The 18360-nt window shown below is 52.5% G+C and overlaps 1 protein-coding gene and 1 non-coding gene across 2 annotated transcripts in view; one reads left to right on the top strand and one right to left on the bottom strand.

Annotated features, from left to right (window-relative positions):
• The window catches only part of CMIP (c-Maf inducing protein), a 249451-nt gene that overhangs the window by 200437 nt on the left and 30654 nt on the right, over window positions 1–18360 (top strand). The window contains exons 5-8 of the mRNA XM_007452537.1: window positions 2158–2199; window positions 9019–9081; window positions 11790–11870; window positions 16825–16928. Of these exons, the coding sequence (XP_007452599.1) occupies window positions 2158–2199; window positions 9019–9081; window positions 11790–11870; window positions 16825–16928 (290 nt within the window). The remainder of the gene's footprint in view (window positions 1–2157; window positions 2200–9018; window positions 9082–11789; window positions 11871–16824; window positions 16929–18360) is intronic.
• On the bottom strand, window positions 3132–3204 carry TRNAG-CCC (transfer RNA glycine (anticodon CCC)). The gene has a single exon. It is a non-coding gene; the product is annotated as a tRNA-Gly (tRNA).

Raw genomic sequence — 18360 nt, 5'->3', positions numbered from 1 at the left:
TCTGCCCAATCCAGGCATCACCAAAGCAACCAGAAGGTGGGCAGGATCCCAAGGGAGGGAAGAGGAGGACAGGCCTGTTAAAGCTGGCATCCCCACCCTCCCAGGCCTTTGTTGGGTTGAGTGTGTGGAGTGGCCGCTCGGTTCAGGATTCAAGTGTCCCCTCCAGGGCAGTGGCTGTTAGTGAGCGCCCTCCACCCCGGGGTCAGAAATGGCTTTAGTACAGAGAAGTTTCCCTGCAGAGTGCCAGGTGCCATCACCGGTGACTAGGACCAAAGAAACAGCACCTGTGTTTGCCAGAGGCTCTTCCTGGAAAGGTGCATGGGTGTGGTGAGGGATGGCTGGTCCCTTCGGACTTCCCACGGCAGCCTGAAAGATGGAACCTCCCCTCGCATGGACTGAGCTGTATAGCTCAGTGGTTGGCGGTATAGGCTTTGGAACAGGACAGACAGGGGTCAGATCTCCACTCTACCACCTGTTACCTGTGCTCCCGGGTGAGCCACTGGTTGCTTATCTGTCATTGGGATAATAGAACCTATCCCAAGAACAGGAAATGGGTGGGAGGAGTGTAGCAAAGCCCTGACAACAGTGCCTTAGGTGTAGGGAGTAGGAAAGACCAAAGCCAGGCTTTCATCTGCCCTCGGCTGAAAAATGGCTGGTGTTTAATAATCTGTCATAAACAGGGTGCTCAAGCCACACCAACATCCACAAAAAGGAAAAGGTGTTAGAATCCAAAAAACATCCTCCCGCGTGTTCTGGATCCTAAGCACATAAGTCAGGCAGTCTCCATGGGAACCTGGACGCTCGTGGCACTCAGGCACTGACCATGGTTCTGTGCCGCCTTCACCCCCTGGGCAGCCAGCTTACGGGACAAAAGGAAATCCACAGCTCACTAGCTTTTCTTCCACTTGTAGCTGGTGTAAGTGCATCAGATAACAGGCACTTCTCAAACCTGTTCAGCCCGTGGGGCTCTTTCTAGAACCCGGGAACAGTCGGTCTTGGGCTTTACTGCCCAACGGGGAGGTGCGTTATGAACAGCAAACATGGCTGTTAGGAAATAAGAGTTGACACCAGTGAAAGCTTGTGTCCACTGAGACAGATGGTCAGAGCAGAACACACCAGGACACTAGCAAAAAAGACAATAGTGGCTGTTTCTGAGGTTTTTTCACTGTCTCTTGCTTATTGCATATTCATCCCTTGTCTCATTTGCCACCTCATTCACATCCTCATTCGCATACACAGGATGGTGGTCCCAGGTACCAGCTGTGTAAGCAAATTCCAGATTGCGGGGTGTGGGGGTGGGGAGGAAAAAAAACCCTAGAAATTTAGCAAGTTTAATCCATTCCGCTTAATATTTTTGCAAGTTGATTGCTAGAATTTAAACATAGCTAGACCATCTTGGGCCAACTCGTGGAACACTAGTGTTCCCTGGGAACCTAGTTTGGGAACCACTGAAATATTCCATGTGCTGCTCCCCAAAGACTACCTGGCACAAAGTCAAGGCCTGAAAGTCTGTTTCTTTACATGTTTATTATGAAGCTGCCCCCTGGCTTCCAAGTGGCGTGTGTCACTATGACAAGGGCCAAGCATGAGTTTAAGCCCAAAGAGGAGGCCCATCTACAGAAGAAGAAACTGTCTCACTGAGAAGTGACTAGTCCAAGGTCATGTCACTCCAGTGGTGAAACAGGGACTTGGAACTCAATTCTTCCTGCCCCGAAGCCGTCCTTCCCCTGCTTCCAACCCTGCCTTTGAGGGTCTTCTGATCTATTTAATTAAGAAAAAGTGACAAGTGCCCTCTGTCCGAGAGGCTGAAAGCATTTGAAACTGCTTGGACCTTTGGGATGCAAATGTTCCATTTTATTTATTAATTTATTTTTAATTTTTATTGGAGTATATATATAGTTGATATAAAATGTTGTGTTTCTGCTGTACAACAAAGCGAATCAGTTATACGTGTACATATATCCGCTCTTTTTTAGATTCTTCTCCCATATAGGCCATTGCAGCGTATTGAGTTCCCTGTGCTACATAGTAGGTCCTTATTAGTTCTCTCCTTTATATAGAGTAGTGTGTATGTGTCAGTCCCAATCTCCCAATTTCCATTTTATTAATAGTGTGTTTTGCTTTGTCTTCCTCCTGCTCTCTCCTCTCATCCTTCAGAACACAAACTTGACTACCCAAGAGCATGAAAACATCATTGTGGTAAGTCCTGGGCAGCCCCTCTCCCTCTGCCCACCTTCTGTGCTCACAAGCCTCCCCTGGTTTGAGTGAACTCTTGAAACGCCAGCATCATCCCCCAGCACGGTGGCCTTGCTTAATTTTGTCTTTTCTATCAGGCCAGACATGTCTCCCTCCTGCCTTTGCACGTGTCAGAGCCCCAGTTCATTGGGGGGATGTAATTATCAGTCTCTGAGGTTGGCAGCAAATGTGCCTTAATCGCCTCCTCCTTCCTGAGTCGGTCGCAGGGAGTGGAGGCCGGAGATGGCAGAGACCGTATAATTTACTCTCAGCCCGTAACCCTGTTAGCTGAAAGGTAAACTCTCTCGTTCTTGCCCCAGGACAAGCTCCCAATTAATCCACACCTAGAAACCCGGATTGAATTCCCTCTGATGTGCAAAGTGCGATGGTAGTTTCTGGGACTTGACTTTGATGTGAGCATCTTTGGTGTAAAATATCTTCCTGGGTGATTTTAAACTATGAAATGTGGTTCTCCCAAGAGAGAAGAAAGAAATGAAGTTGCACCTACTGGGTGCCAAGCACTGAGCTCTGTATTTGAATCCACAGGTAACTAAGATGGCCCCTGCTCCCAAGGAGTTCTTGGTCTATTAAATGAGGTCACTGCAAAAATAAGAGGCGTGTAACGTAGAGAGTAGAGTGATAAACTCACCTGGGAAAGAAGCCAGAGAGCTTCCCAAAGGCAATGATGTCTGAACTGGGTTTCGAAGGATCAGTAGGAGTTTGCCAGATGGCAAAACAGGGGAAGGGCTTTCCAGAGAGAGAAAACAAAACATGCAGAGAAATTTTTTTTTAATATTTATTTATTTATTTATTTGGCTGCGCCGGGTCTTTAGTTGCGGCACACGGGATCTTTGTTGCCACGTGTGGGATCTTTAGTTGCAGCATGTGGGATCTAGTTCCCTGACCAGGGATCGAGCCTGGGGCCCCTGCATTGGGAGTGCGGAGTCTTAACCGCTGGACCACCAGGGAAGTCCCATGCACAGAGATTTAAAGCAACATGGTATATTCTGGAAGCTTCAGCATTGCTGGAGCATAAAGCATAACGAAGTAGGAAGCAGGAAGGCAGAACTTGAAATGGAAGTGAGAGGCAGAGCTTTGTGTGCCCAGGAAAGGACCTGGAACATTTACCTGGCCAAGAGGTCCCGCGGCTGCAGCCTTTGACACAAGGGCCACATCCCAGGCACCGTGCACCTCTGAGCTGCTTTAGGGCTTCGGGAGCCCACCCACTTGGCCCTGGCTAGCCCAGCCTGGAGAATCACCCTCCATGCTGCAGCTGGGTCCTGTGGGCACCAAAGGCCGTGAGCCTTAGGGCTTTTATCGTGGAGAGTAAAGGCAGCAGCTTCTGTGGTGTCCCAACCGCAGTGTCTGGCACATAGCAGCTGCTCAGTGGGTGTCTGCTAAGAATATAGAGGTTTTTCCCATGCTCTGCTCTGACCACCCATTGCCTCCTCTTGCTAGAAGAGGGGCAGCATCAGCCTGGACCTCCCCAGTCACCCACTACCATGTTTCTCTGGCATGTTATTAATTAATAAATTCACTTAATAAAACATTCGTTGACATGTGAGGACAAGTATGTGCCAGACACTGGTCTCTGTTGCACAGACAGAGCTACCACTGAGGGATTACTGTGTGCTGGCGGAACCTGACAGATAATCCAGAAATCACGTGGTCCGGGCTTGAGATTTGTTCAGGGTGTTAGGCGAGCACAGAGGGCAGGCACCTGACCTCCTCTCTCAGGGGGGTGACTGGGAGGGAGATGGCTTCAGGGAGGAGGTAAGCGAACTGTGTCTTAACAGGTGGATAGGATGCTCCTGGGAAAGGCAGTCCAGGCAGGGAGCCCAGCACAGGCAAAGGCAAAGAGGCTCTCACTGGTGGAGAGGCAGGCAAGGACGTGGGTGCCGGGGAAGGAGTTGGCATCTTCCCCTCCTGGTTGGCAACACCTGTGGGTCTCACTGTGCACCTCAGCCCTGGAAGGAGGGTCAGCGCTTTGGACTTGGGAGGAGCCTGGGAAAGGAATTGTGATCTGAGAAATCCAGCCTGCATTTGTTCGGCTAATTTGGCTGGGCTGACCCCTTAATGGGACTCGGGCATCAGCGGGGATGCCTGAGAACAGGGAAGAATTTGAACTCAGGGTCTGACCCTCAGCCCCCCGTTTTACAGCCTTGCTTTCAGTGTTCTCTATTACCAGTGCGGTTATTATCGTGAAGCCTTCTCTAGCCTCCTTTCATTCCAGCCATTACATTTTCTGATTTGACCTGTTGGCAATTAGTCTTCTCCCAGTGGGGCTTGGTTTTTGTTTTGTTTTTTATGCACTTATTTTTCAAAATTACTTTCACAAGTAATTTAAGTTGGTTTTATTCAACCCATCAGTCAGGCATCAGTGCCGTGGGTAGTTGTTAGCTGGTAACAGCTGGCGTGTCACTGGACAAGCGTGGACCTGGAGTCCAGACTCCGGCAGTGTTCCCACGTGCTGGTGAAGAACGTGGGCTTAAAGCTGAGTGTGGTTCAAGTTCAGAGCTGAGTGCAGACCCTGGGCTCACCCCCTACCAGCTGTGACCTTGGGCGAGTAATGGAAGAGCTTTTAATTTCACTTAAAACATATTTAAAATATTCTTTAAAGTACTTTTGTAAGGATTCCATGAGTATATTTTCATTGTTTAAAAAACAAACAAACAGATTTCACCCCATCCCAGCGGCCCCTTCAGAGGCAGCCCTGGAGGTTTTCATGGGGTGGCAAACCCACAGAGGCAGACACGGTTGTGTTTATATTTTTTGCTTTTAACATTAAAGATGCGAAGCTTGATGTGTTGTCCTGTGTTCGATTTTTCACTTAACAGCATGTCTTGGAGATTCTTTCAAGTTAAGACATGCAAGCACGTGTCTAACCCAGGGTTTCTCACCCTCGGCCCTAGTGACATTTGGGCGTGGATGATTGTTTGTGGTGGGGCCGTCCTGGGCATTGTAGGATGTTGAGTAGCATCCCTGGCCTCCACCCACTAGAACTCCACCCAGCATTCCCCTGTTGTGATGATCGCACTGTCTCCATACATGCTAATATCCCTTGGGAGGGGGGCAGAGCTGACCCTGGTTGAGAACCACTGTTCTACCCCATACTCCATTCTTTCCACTGGCTCTAGGGTATTTGTATTTAACCAGATGGCCATTCAGATCATTTCCAGCTAACTTGACACTCTAAGCCTCAGTCTCCTCATCTATGAAATGTGTGTGATAACAGTGCCTTTTCCTACAGGGCTGCTGGGAAAGTTAAATGGGCTAACACACCGAACATGCTTGGAAGAGGGCTAGGCTCATAGCAAGATGCCACAGAAACATAAAATCTTCTTATTAATAACACGATCTAAAATGATCCTTACTCTGTGACTGGGGCAGGCCTTGTAACAACCTCCCTGACCCTCTGTCTCCTCATCTGTACATATGGAAATCACTACCGCTTGACCTCACAGAGTTGTCATGAGGATCAAATGAGATAATAGCTGTGGAAGCGCGGAGCCCACGCCTGACGCCCACTGTGGGCGCTTAATCTGTTCCCACTCCTTCATTCTTTGATTCTTCCCTGTGAAAGAGGTGGGCCCAGCTTGACTGAAGGGGCTGAAGCCAGGAGGATACACCCTGCACGTGATCCTTCCTCTCAGAGGTGGTCCCAGAGCTCAGTGTGGGGAGCCAGAGCCGTGGGCCAGGCAGCGACTCGAGGGCTGGGGGAGGCCCTTGCCCTGCCCCGCCACCCATGCTGTGGCCTGACCTCTCCTTGCGTTCACCAGCATGGGCAGCAGAGAGTCCCCACCTGACAGGCCGGGCGCTGAACTTCTGAAAATGAGCATGCAGAGCCCGAACCGTGGGCCCGGCCTACTTTGGGGTGTTTCATCGTCTTTCATTGCCCCATTTCTCCTCCTATGGAGTTGTCGCGAGACGGGTTGCTTGTTTCCTGGTCGTGTGGAGAGCCCGGGCTGAGCAGTAGCATGCTGAATAATTCAGGCTCCTGGGTCACACACATGGCTTCCAATCCGGCCCCAGCACGCTCTGACCATGAGACCTTGGTCAGCAGACTTCCTCCCTCCGAGGAGAGGGCAAGACGCACACCCCGCTCCCAGCACACAGTGAAGATTAAGTGACATGACACAGCCCAGGGCCCAGCATAGGCAGTGCCTACAACAGCTACAGCTATTGTGGGTGTTGCTGTTGGTATATTATTATCATCAGTGTCATGATTGGTCCACGTAGCTGCGGGGTATTGTGAGAGGGTGGTGGGCTCAGCCTTGCAGTTGGGTCGGAGCCCACCAACCCCCTTCCCACACCGTCGGGGAGAGCTGCCTGTGGTGATGGACATGCTCTCCGTCTGCGCTGTGCTTTGCAGTGGCCACTAGATTCATGGGGCCGGTGAGCACTGGAAATGCAGTCAGTGCGACTGAGGAACTGCACTTTCAATTTCATTTCCTTTAGGATCGTTTCTTGGGAATTCTGTGGCGGTCCAGTGGTTGAGACTCCGCGCTTCCACTGCAGGGGGCACGGATTCAATCCCTGGTTGGGGAACTAAGATCCCACAAGCCGTGGAGGGTGGCCAAAAAAAAGAAAAGAAAGAAAGAAATCGTTTCTTCCGTGTCAGCTACAACGGGAAGAGTTACACGTGGCTAGTGGCTACCATGTTGGACCGCCTAGCCCTAGGCGAGTAAGACGCTGGGCCCCGTCTCCACTTGTCGGTCAGCCTGGCGGTTGCTGCTGTGAAGCAGACTCAGCTTTTGATGATTTCATCTTCCACATAATGGAGAGGATGGGCCGGTGGTCATCCCCTACTGCCATCGAGCTACGTGCTCCTTCCCCTGACGGTCCTGAGACAGGCGGAAGCCCTCACCGAGGGGTCCCCACCCGTATCCAAAGGCCCTGCTTGCGGGAGCAGAGCCAGGAGACCCTCTGAAACCAAGCAGGCAGGGTCTGGGCTACGGGGCTCAGTGATGGGGAGACCCTGTCATCACAGAGCCTTCCTGAGGAGTCGGGCAAAATTGCCGCCGTGTCCAGTACAGCCCAAGACGGTCCCCCTGTGCTGGTGTCAGTGACAAACTGTACTCCAGGCAGTGGGCTTATCCCAAGCCCGAGACACCAAAGCTTCTAGAGTTTTCTCTCATCACCTCCCCCCAACAACCCTGTGAATTGGTAACTCTAGTTTTCCACGTTTTATAGACTAGAAGACGAAATGTCCAGAGAGGCCGAGCTGCTCACTCAGTCACACAGCCCGGCAGTCTCGGTGCTGGGTCCTGGGTCTCCAGTTTCCTAACGTTGTGACCAGTGTGGAACTGGGTCCTGGGTCTCCCGTTTCCTGATGTTGTGACCAGTCCACAACGAGTGGACTTCACATAGGCATTAACCATCCATCCCATAATGAATGTTTATGGAGAGCTGGCCTTATCTCAGGCTGGGAGAGGCACTTTACACCAGGGGTTCTCAGTTGGGGCCGATTTTGCCCCCCAAGGGGAATTTGGCAATGTCTGGACATAGCTTTTTTCCCATTGTTCCAATTTTTTATTTGAATTTGAAATTTAGCAAAATCATTAAAACAGAAATTATGAAAGGGGCAGAAAAATCAAGAATCAAACACCATCTGAGCCATGGGAACCTTGCACAGGAATGGCAGTGGGAACAAGTAACAGTGTACAGCTGGCCTAAGAAGGCTCGGTGATGGGACTTCCCTGGCAGTCCAGTGGTTAGGACTCCACACTTCCAGTGCAGGGGCCACGGGTTCAATCCCTGGTCGGGGAACTTAGGATCCCACACGCCACGCAGCGCAGCCAAATTTTTAAAAATTAAAAAAAAAAAAAAAGGCTCGGTGAGGAATGAATTCAAGGGGCATTAGAAATTCTAACCTCCCTTAATATAAAATGAAGTGCATCTGGAGCCAGTTTTGGTTTTTGTTTTTCGGTTCTTTTTTGTGGTACGCGGGCCTCTCACTGTTGTGGCCTCTCCTGTTGCAGAGCACAGGCTCCGGACGCGCAGGCTCAGCGGCCATGGCTCATGGGCCCAGCCGCTCCGCGGCATGTGGGATCTTCCCGGACCGGGGCACGAACCCGTGTCCCCTGCCTCGGCAGGCGGACTCTCAACCACTGCGCCACCAGAGAAGCCCTGGAGACAGTTTTGATTGTCACGGTTGGGTTGGGGGTTGAGAGCAAGGATGCTACCAGACATCCTGCAGTGCACAGGACAGCTGCGCTGCAAGCGAGGGCCAGCCCCAGGTGCTAACAGAAGCCCTCTCTGCACAGATTACCTCCACTCACCCTCAAAGTGATGCTCTCTGGTCCATCTTCCTGGTGGGGACCACAGGGTTAAGAGAGATGAAATAACTTGCTCTAATGGTCACATCATAGCAAGTGCCTGAAGCAGGACTTGCACCCAGGACTCTGCCCCCAAAGCCTGGGCTTATAACCACCACGTGTCCTGCCTTGTAGGCAGGGACTGTTGATCCACGGGGGACGCAGATGGTCATCAGCAGATCGTGAAAACCCTAAAGTTGCATGCATCGTTACAGATGTATATTTTTCTAGAGGGCAGCCCAGAGATTTTATCAGCTTCGCAGTGGGAGCCACGTACCCCACACACACACACACACACACACAATTTAGGAGCTCTGGCTGGCAAGTTAGAGGATGACTTTTTTGCCCAGAGGGTGACAAGGAGGTTGTGCTTTCCACCGTGAGTTAACCATCTTACGTAGACACCCCCCGACCCCTACGATTCCTTCCAAGAGATTCCGACTGACGTTTGTTCCTTTTCTTTCAGGCAATCGCTCCTTTGCTGGAAAACAACCATCCACCACCAGATCTCTGTGAATTCTTTTGCAAGGTACGGCACTGCTGAAGCGGGGCTGTGTTTTCAGGAAGCAGCCTGTCTCTGTATGTGCGTGGCAGGGGTTGGTTTTGCAAAATTTGCTGAAAACCAAACTGAGACCCTCCCCCCGGCCCGACCCAGGTCAGGGCCCCAGACACAGCCAGAGACAGGCCAGGCACCCCGTTCTTGGGTTACAGCCCCCTCTCCGCCAGACAGGTGATGAGCGAGACCCAGGGTCAGACCAGCAGGTCAAGGAGGAGCATCGGAGTTTTCCTTGGAATGTCTTCCTGGCTGTCTTGGAGAAGTTTGCAGCAGACTTTCTGAGCTCCTGACATCAGAGCTGGGCTATTATTATTAGCCAGGGCTCCTGTGAGCACCGGCCGGCCCACAGTGAGGGCACAGCCGTGGGGCTTTCTCTGAACAGGGCAGGCAGGCGGGGGATGCCAGGTGAGCTTGCAGGAGCCCCGGAGCGGGACATCCAGTCCCAGGGACCCCACGCCAGGCCAGCCTTGCAGTGGGATCTACGTGGAACGTCCCCAGGGCACGTCAGGGACCAGGCATCCCCCGCCTGAGAGCACCTTGGTGGCCCGGGGGCTGGACCAGCACAGGATCCTGTTTGATCCTTTGCTGGGTGATTTTTTTTTTTTCTTTTTTTGCTGTACACGGGCCTCTCACTTCTGTGGCCTCTCCCGTTGCGGAGCACAGGTTCCAGACGCGCAGGCTCAGCGGCCGTGGCTCACGGGCGCAGCCGCTCCGCGGCACGTGGGATCTTCCCGGACCGGGGCACGAACCCGTGTCCCCTGCATCGGCAGGCGGACTCTCAACCACTGCGCCACCAGGGAAGCCCCTGGGTGATTTTTTTTAATGCAATGGTCTGATGTCCTTGGAAAGTCGCAGGGCCGGGCTTTGCTGCTTTCCCAGCGCTACCCTGCTTTTCCTCTCGCCGACCCCCTTCACCGAGCTTGTTCCTTCCACGGCCACACACCGTCCTTTGGGGGTGTGGGCTGTGTGCACCAGTGAGACAGGCATGTGCGGTGGCAGAGCGGGCTCCTGGGGACCTGCTGGTTCTGGGGTAAAGGGGACCGTGGTGCACTTACTGCTCCTCTGTCCCCTCACCCAGGGAGCATGCTCTGTGTGTGTGTTAGGGGATGCAAGCTTTAGGGAGACAGGATCACATCATCCTCTTTGGCCCTGTCTCTCCATCAGCAGACCTTTCTCAGCAACCCACAGAGCAGAGGGTGGGCCCAGCCTGCTACCTGAAATGCCCAGGTGCATCTCTTAATGTGGGCGTGTGCCAGTGCGTGCCCTCTGGCCCACGCGGGTGAGCCCCGAGCGTACAGTTGTGTGTGTATGTGCAAGAGCGTGTCTAGGCATCGGGCCCTGTGCTGTACCAAGGCCCCCCTCCCCCGTGGGGAACAGCTGCGGAAGGGGTAACCACTTGGTGGGACTGCACACAACTAAGACAGGCCTTCTCTGCCCCCAGCACCTGGCGTTGTGCCCCCAAGCAGGGCAGTCAGGTCACCCAGTGTTTGGGCTCCTCAGAGGGTGGCCAGCTGCCCCCTTACGTGTCCCGGCAGGTCATCTCCTCTCTCAGTATTTTGTCCCATTTAATCCAGACCTGCTCCTTGTTCCCCTCTCAAGCTGGGTGGTTTCTCCCAGATCTCACGGTGTTCAGACTTTTGTTCTAGAACAATGGACCTTTGTTCAAAGTAAGTCATACCTGAGGGTTCCTGGTAGCACAGTTTGAAAAACAGTGATGTGGAGGAAACCATCCCTTTTGGCATTTCCTGATAGAACTCCCTGGGTAGCTGCCCTGCCGTTTGGAGCGAGGGGCCCAGGCACAGGGATCGGTGAGACTCAGGGCTGTTTTCCCTCGGCGGGGGGGGGGGCGGGTTGGAGTCGCAGCCTCGGCACTTCCTCCGCCAGGCAGCCCATCCAGAGAGGAAGGCTTGAGGGAACAAAGTCGCCTCCACCGGGTCCACTTGGCCAGCTCTCTGGACACGCCCAGGCAGCCTCTCCTGCCAGACTTGGAAACCAGGACCCCGAGATTTGGGGAAAGTTTACTTATCAAGAATTGTCTAGGATTTCTACTATCCCAAGTCCAGTGTCCTCTTCCAGGGTTGGAAACAGCACCTTCAGGCCCAGGCAGGTTTAAATGTGGTAGAGCAGCACATCGTCTGTTCCATCCGAAGGCCGAAGGCCATCAATTTCACTTTGAAAAACAAAAACCCCATATGCTGGTGAGATAAAATACTTCCAAGAGCTGCGAGTGGCCTGCACCCTGCAGCCAGCTTATCAAAGCCTTCAATTGAGAAGTCACAGAATTTTTGAGGTTCTGGCATCCAAGCACTAACCCCCGGTATTCTTGCACCTGATTTTCAAGAGACTCCTCTCTGTTAGACCACGCACCCCGAACCTTAGTGCTATGGGGATCTTGCCCTGTTAAATAGGATTGTGTGGGAACAGACTCCTGTCTGTACCCGCTGAAACAATCTCAGACCATCAGTCAGATGAAAACAAAAAGCAAACAGAAGATCCCATCCCCATCCACTTTTCTCACTCCCCCAAAATGAACAAAAAGGTATGCAGAAGTATTGAGCAGGGGAACCCAGGCACCAGAGCCGGGCTCACTGCCCCGAGCCACAGACCACGGTCAGGGCTTCCGCAGGCCCCGGCTGGACCCCGCCAGGCTCGGCGCTGACCATTTCCTCCTGCCTCCCCAGCACTGCAGAGAGCGGCCCCGGTCCATGGTGGTCATCGAAGTGTTCACCCCCGTGGTCCAGAGAATCCTCAAGCATAACATGGTAAGTTCCCCCGACACCCGGACCACAGAGCCAGGGGAGGGGCACAAGCTTCCAGTCTTTCACTTTTCCAAAGATTTGGGGATGGGGTTGGCGGCTGACGGCCAGGGACTGGGCTTGGGATTCTGTTGCACCCTGTGGGTTTTCATGCACCCTACCCCGCTTGGTTCTGTTTTTTGCTCTTAAGACAACAGGAGGAATCTTTCCACGGTAAGAATGACAAAAATAATGTGGCTGGGGGAGAAGCGTTAGGTGTGTAGAGTCACAGATAATATCTGTAGAAACTCAGCCCTCGAGGAAGGGGAGGGAACTCCTCACTCCTTAAGAGGGGGCTACCCATAGGAGCGTCCATGGAAAGGGCGGAAAGAGGGCTGTACAGTGCAGAAACCTGACAGTCGTGACCTCAGCCAGAGGTCAGGGTCAACGTCCACAGCGTTAAGTCATAGTGCAGCATGTACCCTTGGTGTGGCGTGAGGAGGAGGGCCCTGGACCTCGGGGGTCTTCTCTCTCAAACCCACAACCTCAGTCTAATCATAACAAAAACGTGAGACTAATCCCAGCTGAGGGACATTCTACAGAACACCTGATGGCCCTCAGAACTGCCAGGTCATCGAACACAAGGAGAGTCTGAGAAGCGGTCACAGCCTAGAGGCCCTAGGAGACATGATGAGTAATTGCAGTGGAGTTTTCTGGATGGGATCCTGGGACAGAAAAAGGACATTAGGGGGAAATCGAGGAAATCCGCATAAAGTATGGACTTAAATTAGGTTAATTTTAAAAAACATAGGCGCAGAATTTCATTGCGCACTCAGTGGTCCGGGCTCGTGTAATCTGCTGGCCCTTTTGCATTCTGTCCTCAGTCCAGTGAGAGCAGCAAATGTCATTCTTTTCTCTGTATTCCACATGGGGAAACCGAGGCTGAGCAAAGTCCTCTAACTGGCCCCAGGGCCACAGCTGGGAATAAGAACAACTAGCGCCTACTCTCGGGTATTTACGGAGCACCTTTCAGAGCCGGATGCAGTGTGACGCTCCAGTGTATTATGTCATGCGACCCCCTTGACGGCCCGTGACCTCCTTCTGCAGATGAGGAAACGGAAACCCAGAAAGCGCCGTGGGTTCCTTCCGGAACCTGTGGGCAGCTGTGATTTCTGTAGGTTACTCAGGGACCGGTGGGCAGGTGTGGTCTCTCATGAGTGGTGCTAGGGAGCCGGCAGTCTGAAGCAAGGGCTGGTGTTCCAACAGGCTCTGCTGAGCCAGCCACCAACCTGGACTGACGTCGCCTGGGTGGCGTGGAGGCATCTGTGTCATTGCATCACTTGTTGGGCCACTGAATCGGTTGTGGGGTGACCGTGACTACTGCCCCCCCTGCCCTGTCGAGAGGCAGCATGTGAAAACAGCTCTGAAAAGGGGTGAGCTGCTCACAATTTGGTTTGTGAGGTAGCTTTCCTGTCTCGACACCAGATCCCCAAAGAATAGTACATAACCTACCCCCTTCCCCTGTCAGGGATGGAAAGTATGACACATGCACCACACTCCCCCATCCCACACCCCTGGCAGACATCATTAGCCGATTACAGCACTCCTCCTGCAGAGCCCAGAGGTAGCTTCAGAGTCTTTCTCTGCACAGCATTCCAAGCAGCCACTACCGGTTGTACCATGTTGGTACCCTACAGATTCTCTTTACCATTCTCCCTGTGTGATCACACACCATAATTAAATTATTGCTTATTTCTGAGATCCTCCTTAATTTGAGATAAATGTATTGTTTTCTGAACACAGCTGAAGGGAATACTCCATCCAATTCTTTCTTCAGGACTAACAAAGAAACTCCCCTGGGGGATGGGGGTATGTGTGTGCTGCCTTAATTTAGGCTTTAATCATTGCAAGGGCTCTCTCTGGCCTGGGCCAGCTGGGAGCAAAAGGTCCCTGATTGTTAACTACCCCCCTCCCACGTTTGTTTGTTTATTTATTTATTTATTTATTTATTTATTTATTTATTTATTTATATTTGGCTGCCTTGGGTCTTCGTTGCTGCGCGCGGGCTTTCTCTAGTTGTGGCGAGCGGGGGCAGCTCTTCGTTGTGGTGTGTGGGCTTCTCATTGCGGTGGCTTCTCTTGTTGCGGAGCACGAGCTCTAGGCATGCGGGCTTCAGTAAATGTGGTGTGCGGCCTCAGTAGCTGTGGTGCACGGGCTTAGTTGCTCCGCGGCATGAGGGATCTTCCCGTATCAGGGCTGGAACCCGTGTCCCCTGCATTGGCAGGCGGATTCTTAACCACCGCGCCACCAGGGAAGTCCCCTGATTGTTAACTTTAAAGTCACTGTGGATGTGGTGTGAGGTGAGGGCCATGCCCTTTCAGAGTCCAGAGCAAAGGTTCTGGAGTTTCTTTTGCAAAGGACCTCTCATCAGAACACGTCAGTGACAGAGCCACATCCCCAGGGCACCCCTGGCCAGGATCCATGCCTCCTCAGGTGTGTAAGCATTTTTGTGCATTCCATGGTAGTCAATAGGCTGTTTAATAAGGGTTCTTTTAGGACATCTGACTTCAAAGGGGAAAACGTCAAATTTCAGGCAGCCTCCCAAGGCTTAACCATACAGCATCTCCCTTATACCTGGTTAGTTTTATGGGCCTGGAGTGTTGATTGTGTAATTTTCTGGATGAAAATCAGAACAGCTACAAGGCAGATCCAGAATTTATAGCATCTTTTGTGGCCTGGCAGAGACCGGGGACCCTCGGGCATGAGTGCTTACTTCACTTTTAAAGAACTCCCCCGTATGGTCCCGGGGTCTGGGGATGCTGTAACGCTTCACGATCCCACTTGCTCTTAAAGTCCACTAACTACACACTGAACTATGTCAAAGAGAACTGTAGACAGGACAGGGTGGGGGAATTAGGCCCTCCTGCAGAAGAGACAAATGTGATTGTGGCTCACACCAGGCACGGGAAGCGCGGCGGGCCTTCGGTGTCACCCACTTCACACTCCCTTAAACTAAGTGATCGGCCGGGACAGCGTTTGGGAGCTGGCGTGGGGTGTCTGGTCACTGCCTGCCACCAGCCACAGACCTGTCAGCACAGCCTGAGCCCTGACTTCTCTTCACCCCACGTGCAGTGTTTCTCAAGGACACGCTTGAATGCTTGGGAAACGGGGACGGTCACACACCCCCGTGGTATTCTGGGATTTCAGAGCTTCCCCTACTCTCAGAGTGCATCTTTGGTCACTATATCCCGTGTCCCGTTTCAGGGATGAGCAAACTGAATCTAGGTTAAGAGTCCCAAAGAATGTTACTCCTTGGGCCACAATACAAACTAGATACAAATGGAAGCATCCCTTAAGCATGTTCCCCTGGAGATTCTAAACAGTTTGTTCAACTGCATCCCCAAGAATGATCACGGTTCCTGTGCCCACATGCCACTCATTGGTGTGTTCTTGTGGCAGAGGAGACAAGAAGATGTGACTGTGGTCCCCAGTGGCCCGTGATCTGACCTCCTGCTTTGCAAAGGCAACATATTTGACTTTGCCAAAGAGGCAAAATGTCCCTCACCCACGTGTTAAAAGGCCACCAGACCCATCTATGATGTTAATTTCCAAGGAAATGACCTTGACTATCCAGAAATCTAATAACAAAGGTACCGGCAGTTAGCAGGGTTTAGTTGAATCAGTTTTCATAGAATCATAAAACGTTAAGGGTGGAAGGGGCCTAGAGATCGTTTCTTCAACTCTCGTTCCACAATGGAGACAGTGAGGCCCGGAGAGGGCCATGGCTGCACAAGGCCACACAGCTCTCCTGTTACCCTTTTCCCGGGGACTCAGGGACTCTGGGCAACTTCCTCACTTTGAAAGCACAATCAAGCTTCCATCTTCTCTTCGTGCAGGGGCCCCATCCTCTAGCCCAATGCTCTGTGTGTGCGTGTATGTACGTATGTATTTGTGGCGTGTGTGCGCACGCACCCGCGTGCGTGTAGATCCTTCTGAGCGTTCTCGTGGCCTTTGCTGCCCTCCTTATGCAAAGGCATAACCCTAGTAGGCAGGATGGAAGCAGATGAGCACCCATCGTCTTGAGGATCCTAATACAGCCTCTCACTCCAGGTGAAAAAGCACCAGGCACTCTAGAAACTCGCTCCTGCGAGCTGGCAGGAGGGCGTGGGCGTGCCGTGTTCTGATCTGGGCTTTCCCCAGGGCCCGCAGGATCCGTTAGATCCACAAGGAAAGTCTCCACAGGCTTTGTTTTGGATTAGAGTCTGATCCAGGTTGCTTTTTATTAAATGGGTTCCCCCTGAGCTGGGGCAGGAGAAGAAACAGAGGAGTTTGGAGACCGCCAGGCTTCCCTCTGACGTCTTGCTGGTCACCCTCATCACCACACTGTGACTTGCCCTCCTGGCCGTTCACAGCCCAGCACGCGGCTTCAGCAGTCCAGTGACGTGGGAAGGGACGCGGTCCTTTCCTGGCCCACGTCCTTCTCTCCTGCACCGCCTATGCTGCTTCTCCTGACAAGTCCCCGAGCCGACAGCCACCTCGGACGTTGGCCTTTCCCCTCTTAGCTGAGAAAGCAGGGGGCCCAGAAACGCTCGGGGGACTGCACAAGAGGAGCCGGTCCTCGCTGGAGGCCAGCTGGGCATCTGCAGGCCCCCGTGCAGCCGCGCAGAAGGGAGACACACCAGCTGGGCTGTTCTCCGAGCACGTCTGGGTGGCACGCTGACCCACAGGCTGGGTGACACGTGTCAGGGACCCTCCTGTGGCAGGACATCTCCCATCTCCACGGGCAGCCGTCGGGAGTTGTGAGAAGAGGGTGACAGGGCCGGTCCCTTCGAGTGAAAGACACTTGTGCTTTTAGGAAGAGATGGCTGGCATGTCCCCGTTGCCTTCCACCCCAGTGTCTCGGGGCAGAGTGGGGTCCCACCACCCCTCTGGCCTCCTGCCTGCCTGTCTCCCCAGCTCCTGCCCTCTGCTCTCTCTGCAGGACTTTGGCAAGTGCCCGCGACTGAGGCTGTTTACTCAGGAGTACATCCTTGCCTTGAACGAGCTCAACGCGGGGATGGAGGTGGTGAGGAAATTCATTCAGAGGTGGGTTCCTCAGCCGGGCCCCTCCCCTTCCTGGCCTGCAAGCCAGCTTTCCTCTGCACCCAGAACCACTCACTCCACTGATGCCCGCAGAGGAGCTGCTGGCGTTCAGAGGCCCCAAGCGTCTCATCTTCTACGCGTCTCCTGCGTCCTCCTGACCCCATGTGGTCTGAGGCCCTCGCTTGCTGTGTGACATTGAGCCAGTCGCTGTACCTCTCTGATCCTCTTTCCTCTGCTATCCACAGGGGTTGTCATGCAGTTAAATAAGATGATATATGAGGAAGCCCCTAGCACAGTGCCTGATGCTCAGTAGGAGCTCAGGAAATGGTTAACAGTCCTAAATAATAAGGGTATTTCTGTGGATCCCACCTGTGGGTGCTGGGTGTGTAGAGAACCATCTCCTGCTAGCCCAGGAGAGTCATCATTGGGGATTTGAACAGCCACCTCCCAGACTTGGCCTAGAGGAAGCCTGATATTCTGACTCTTACTTTTGGTGTTTGGGGCGGGGAGGGGGTGCTTTTGTTCTGATCTTTAAAATTTTTCTCTGTGCCTCAGTTTCCTCATCTGTAAGATGAGAACTGTAGTACTTACTTCATCTAGGTAACATGAGGATTCTGTGAGCTTATACACATAAACACCAAGAACAGTGCCTAAGTGTGTTGGGAACGTTAGTGGTCGTCATCACGACTCTTCTCATCGTTTAAGAAAATTGTGATAGCCTGTTGAAGCCGGTTCCAAAAGATAGTCACCTGGAACTCACAAAGCATTTCCAAACCCAAGGAATGTGTCCTTCTGGGCACTTCCCTGGCAGTGCAGTGGTTAAGACTCCGCACTTCCACTGCAGGGGGCACGGGTTCCATCCCTAGTCGGGGAACTAAGATCCTGCATGCCGCACGGCGCAGCCAAAGAAAAATAGATAAATTAAAAAAAAAAAAAAAAAGTTGTCCTGCTGGAACCCTGGTGACCCCAGGGTCCCTTTAAAGCACCCAGTAATGGTTTACGAAATTGTTTCAGGTTAGGCCTCTTAGTCCCAACGGCCACACCGATTTTCCGGGAATGTTAACAGGTATTATCCCCAGGCCCCAAGCAGCCCTGGGAGTAGGGATATTAGCCCCATTTTACAGATGAGAAAACTGAGGCACAGACATAGCTGTGACGAATAACAATGGCTGGCATTTATGGAGGACTTAGCAAATGTGTCCCAGACCTCATGCTAGGCCAGGATCAGGTTGACCATAATAACTTTTCTTTCAAAGCAGGCCACTTGGAAAGGAAAATGAGGTGGATAATTGTTACAGAACCACTGGGCGTGAATTACAGACACAGGACGTGTGGCCACTGTCTGCTAACTCTTCCCATGAATTAGAAAATTAGATCCTCATGGTACCCACTGAGGAGGGGGCCGTTGTCCCCATTTTCTAGCTTAGGAATGAGT

This window comes from Lipotes vexillifer, unplaced genomic scaffold (genome assembly GCF_000442215.2).
Source record: "Lipotes vexillifer unplaced genomic scaffold, Lipotes_vexillifer_v1.1 scaffold443, whole genome shotgun sequence".
Lineage (NCBI taxonomy): Eukaryota > Metazoa > Chordata > Mammalia > Artiodactyla > Lipotidae > Lipotes > Lipotes vexillifer.
The sequence above is the reverse complement of the archived record's forward strand: the minus strand, read 5'-3'. Positions and strand labels throughout refer to the sequence as shown.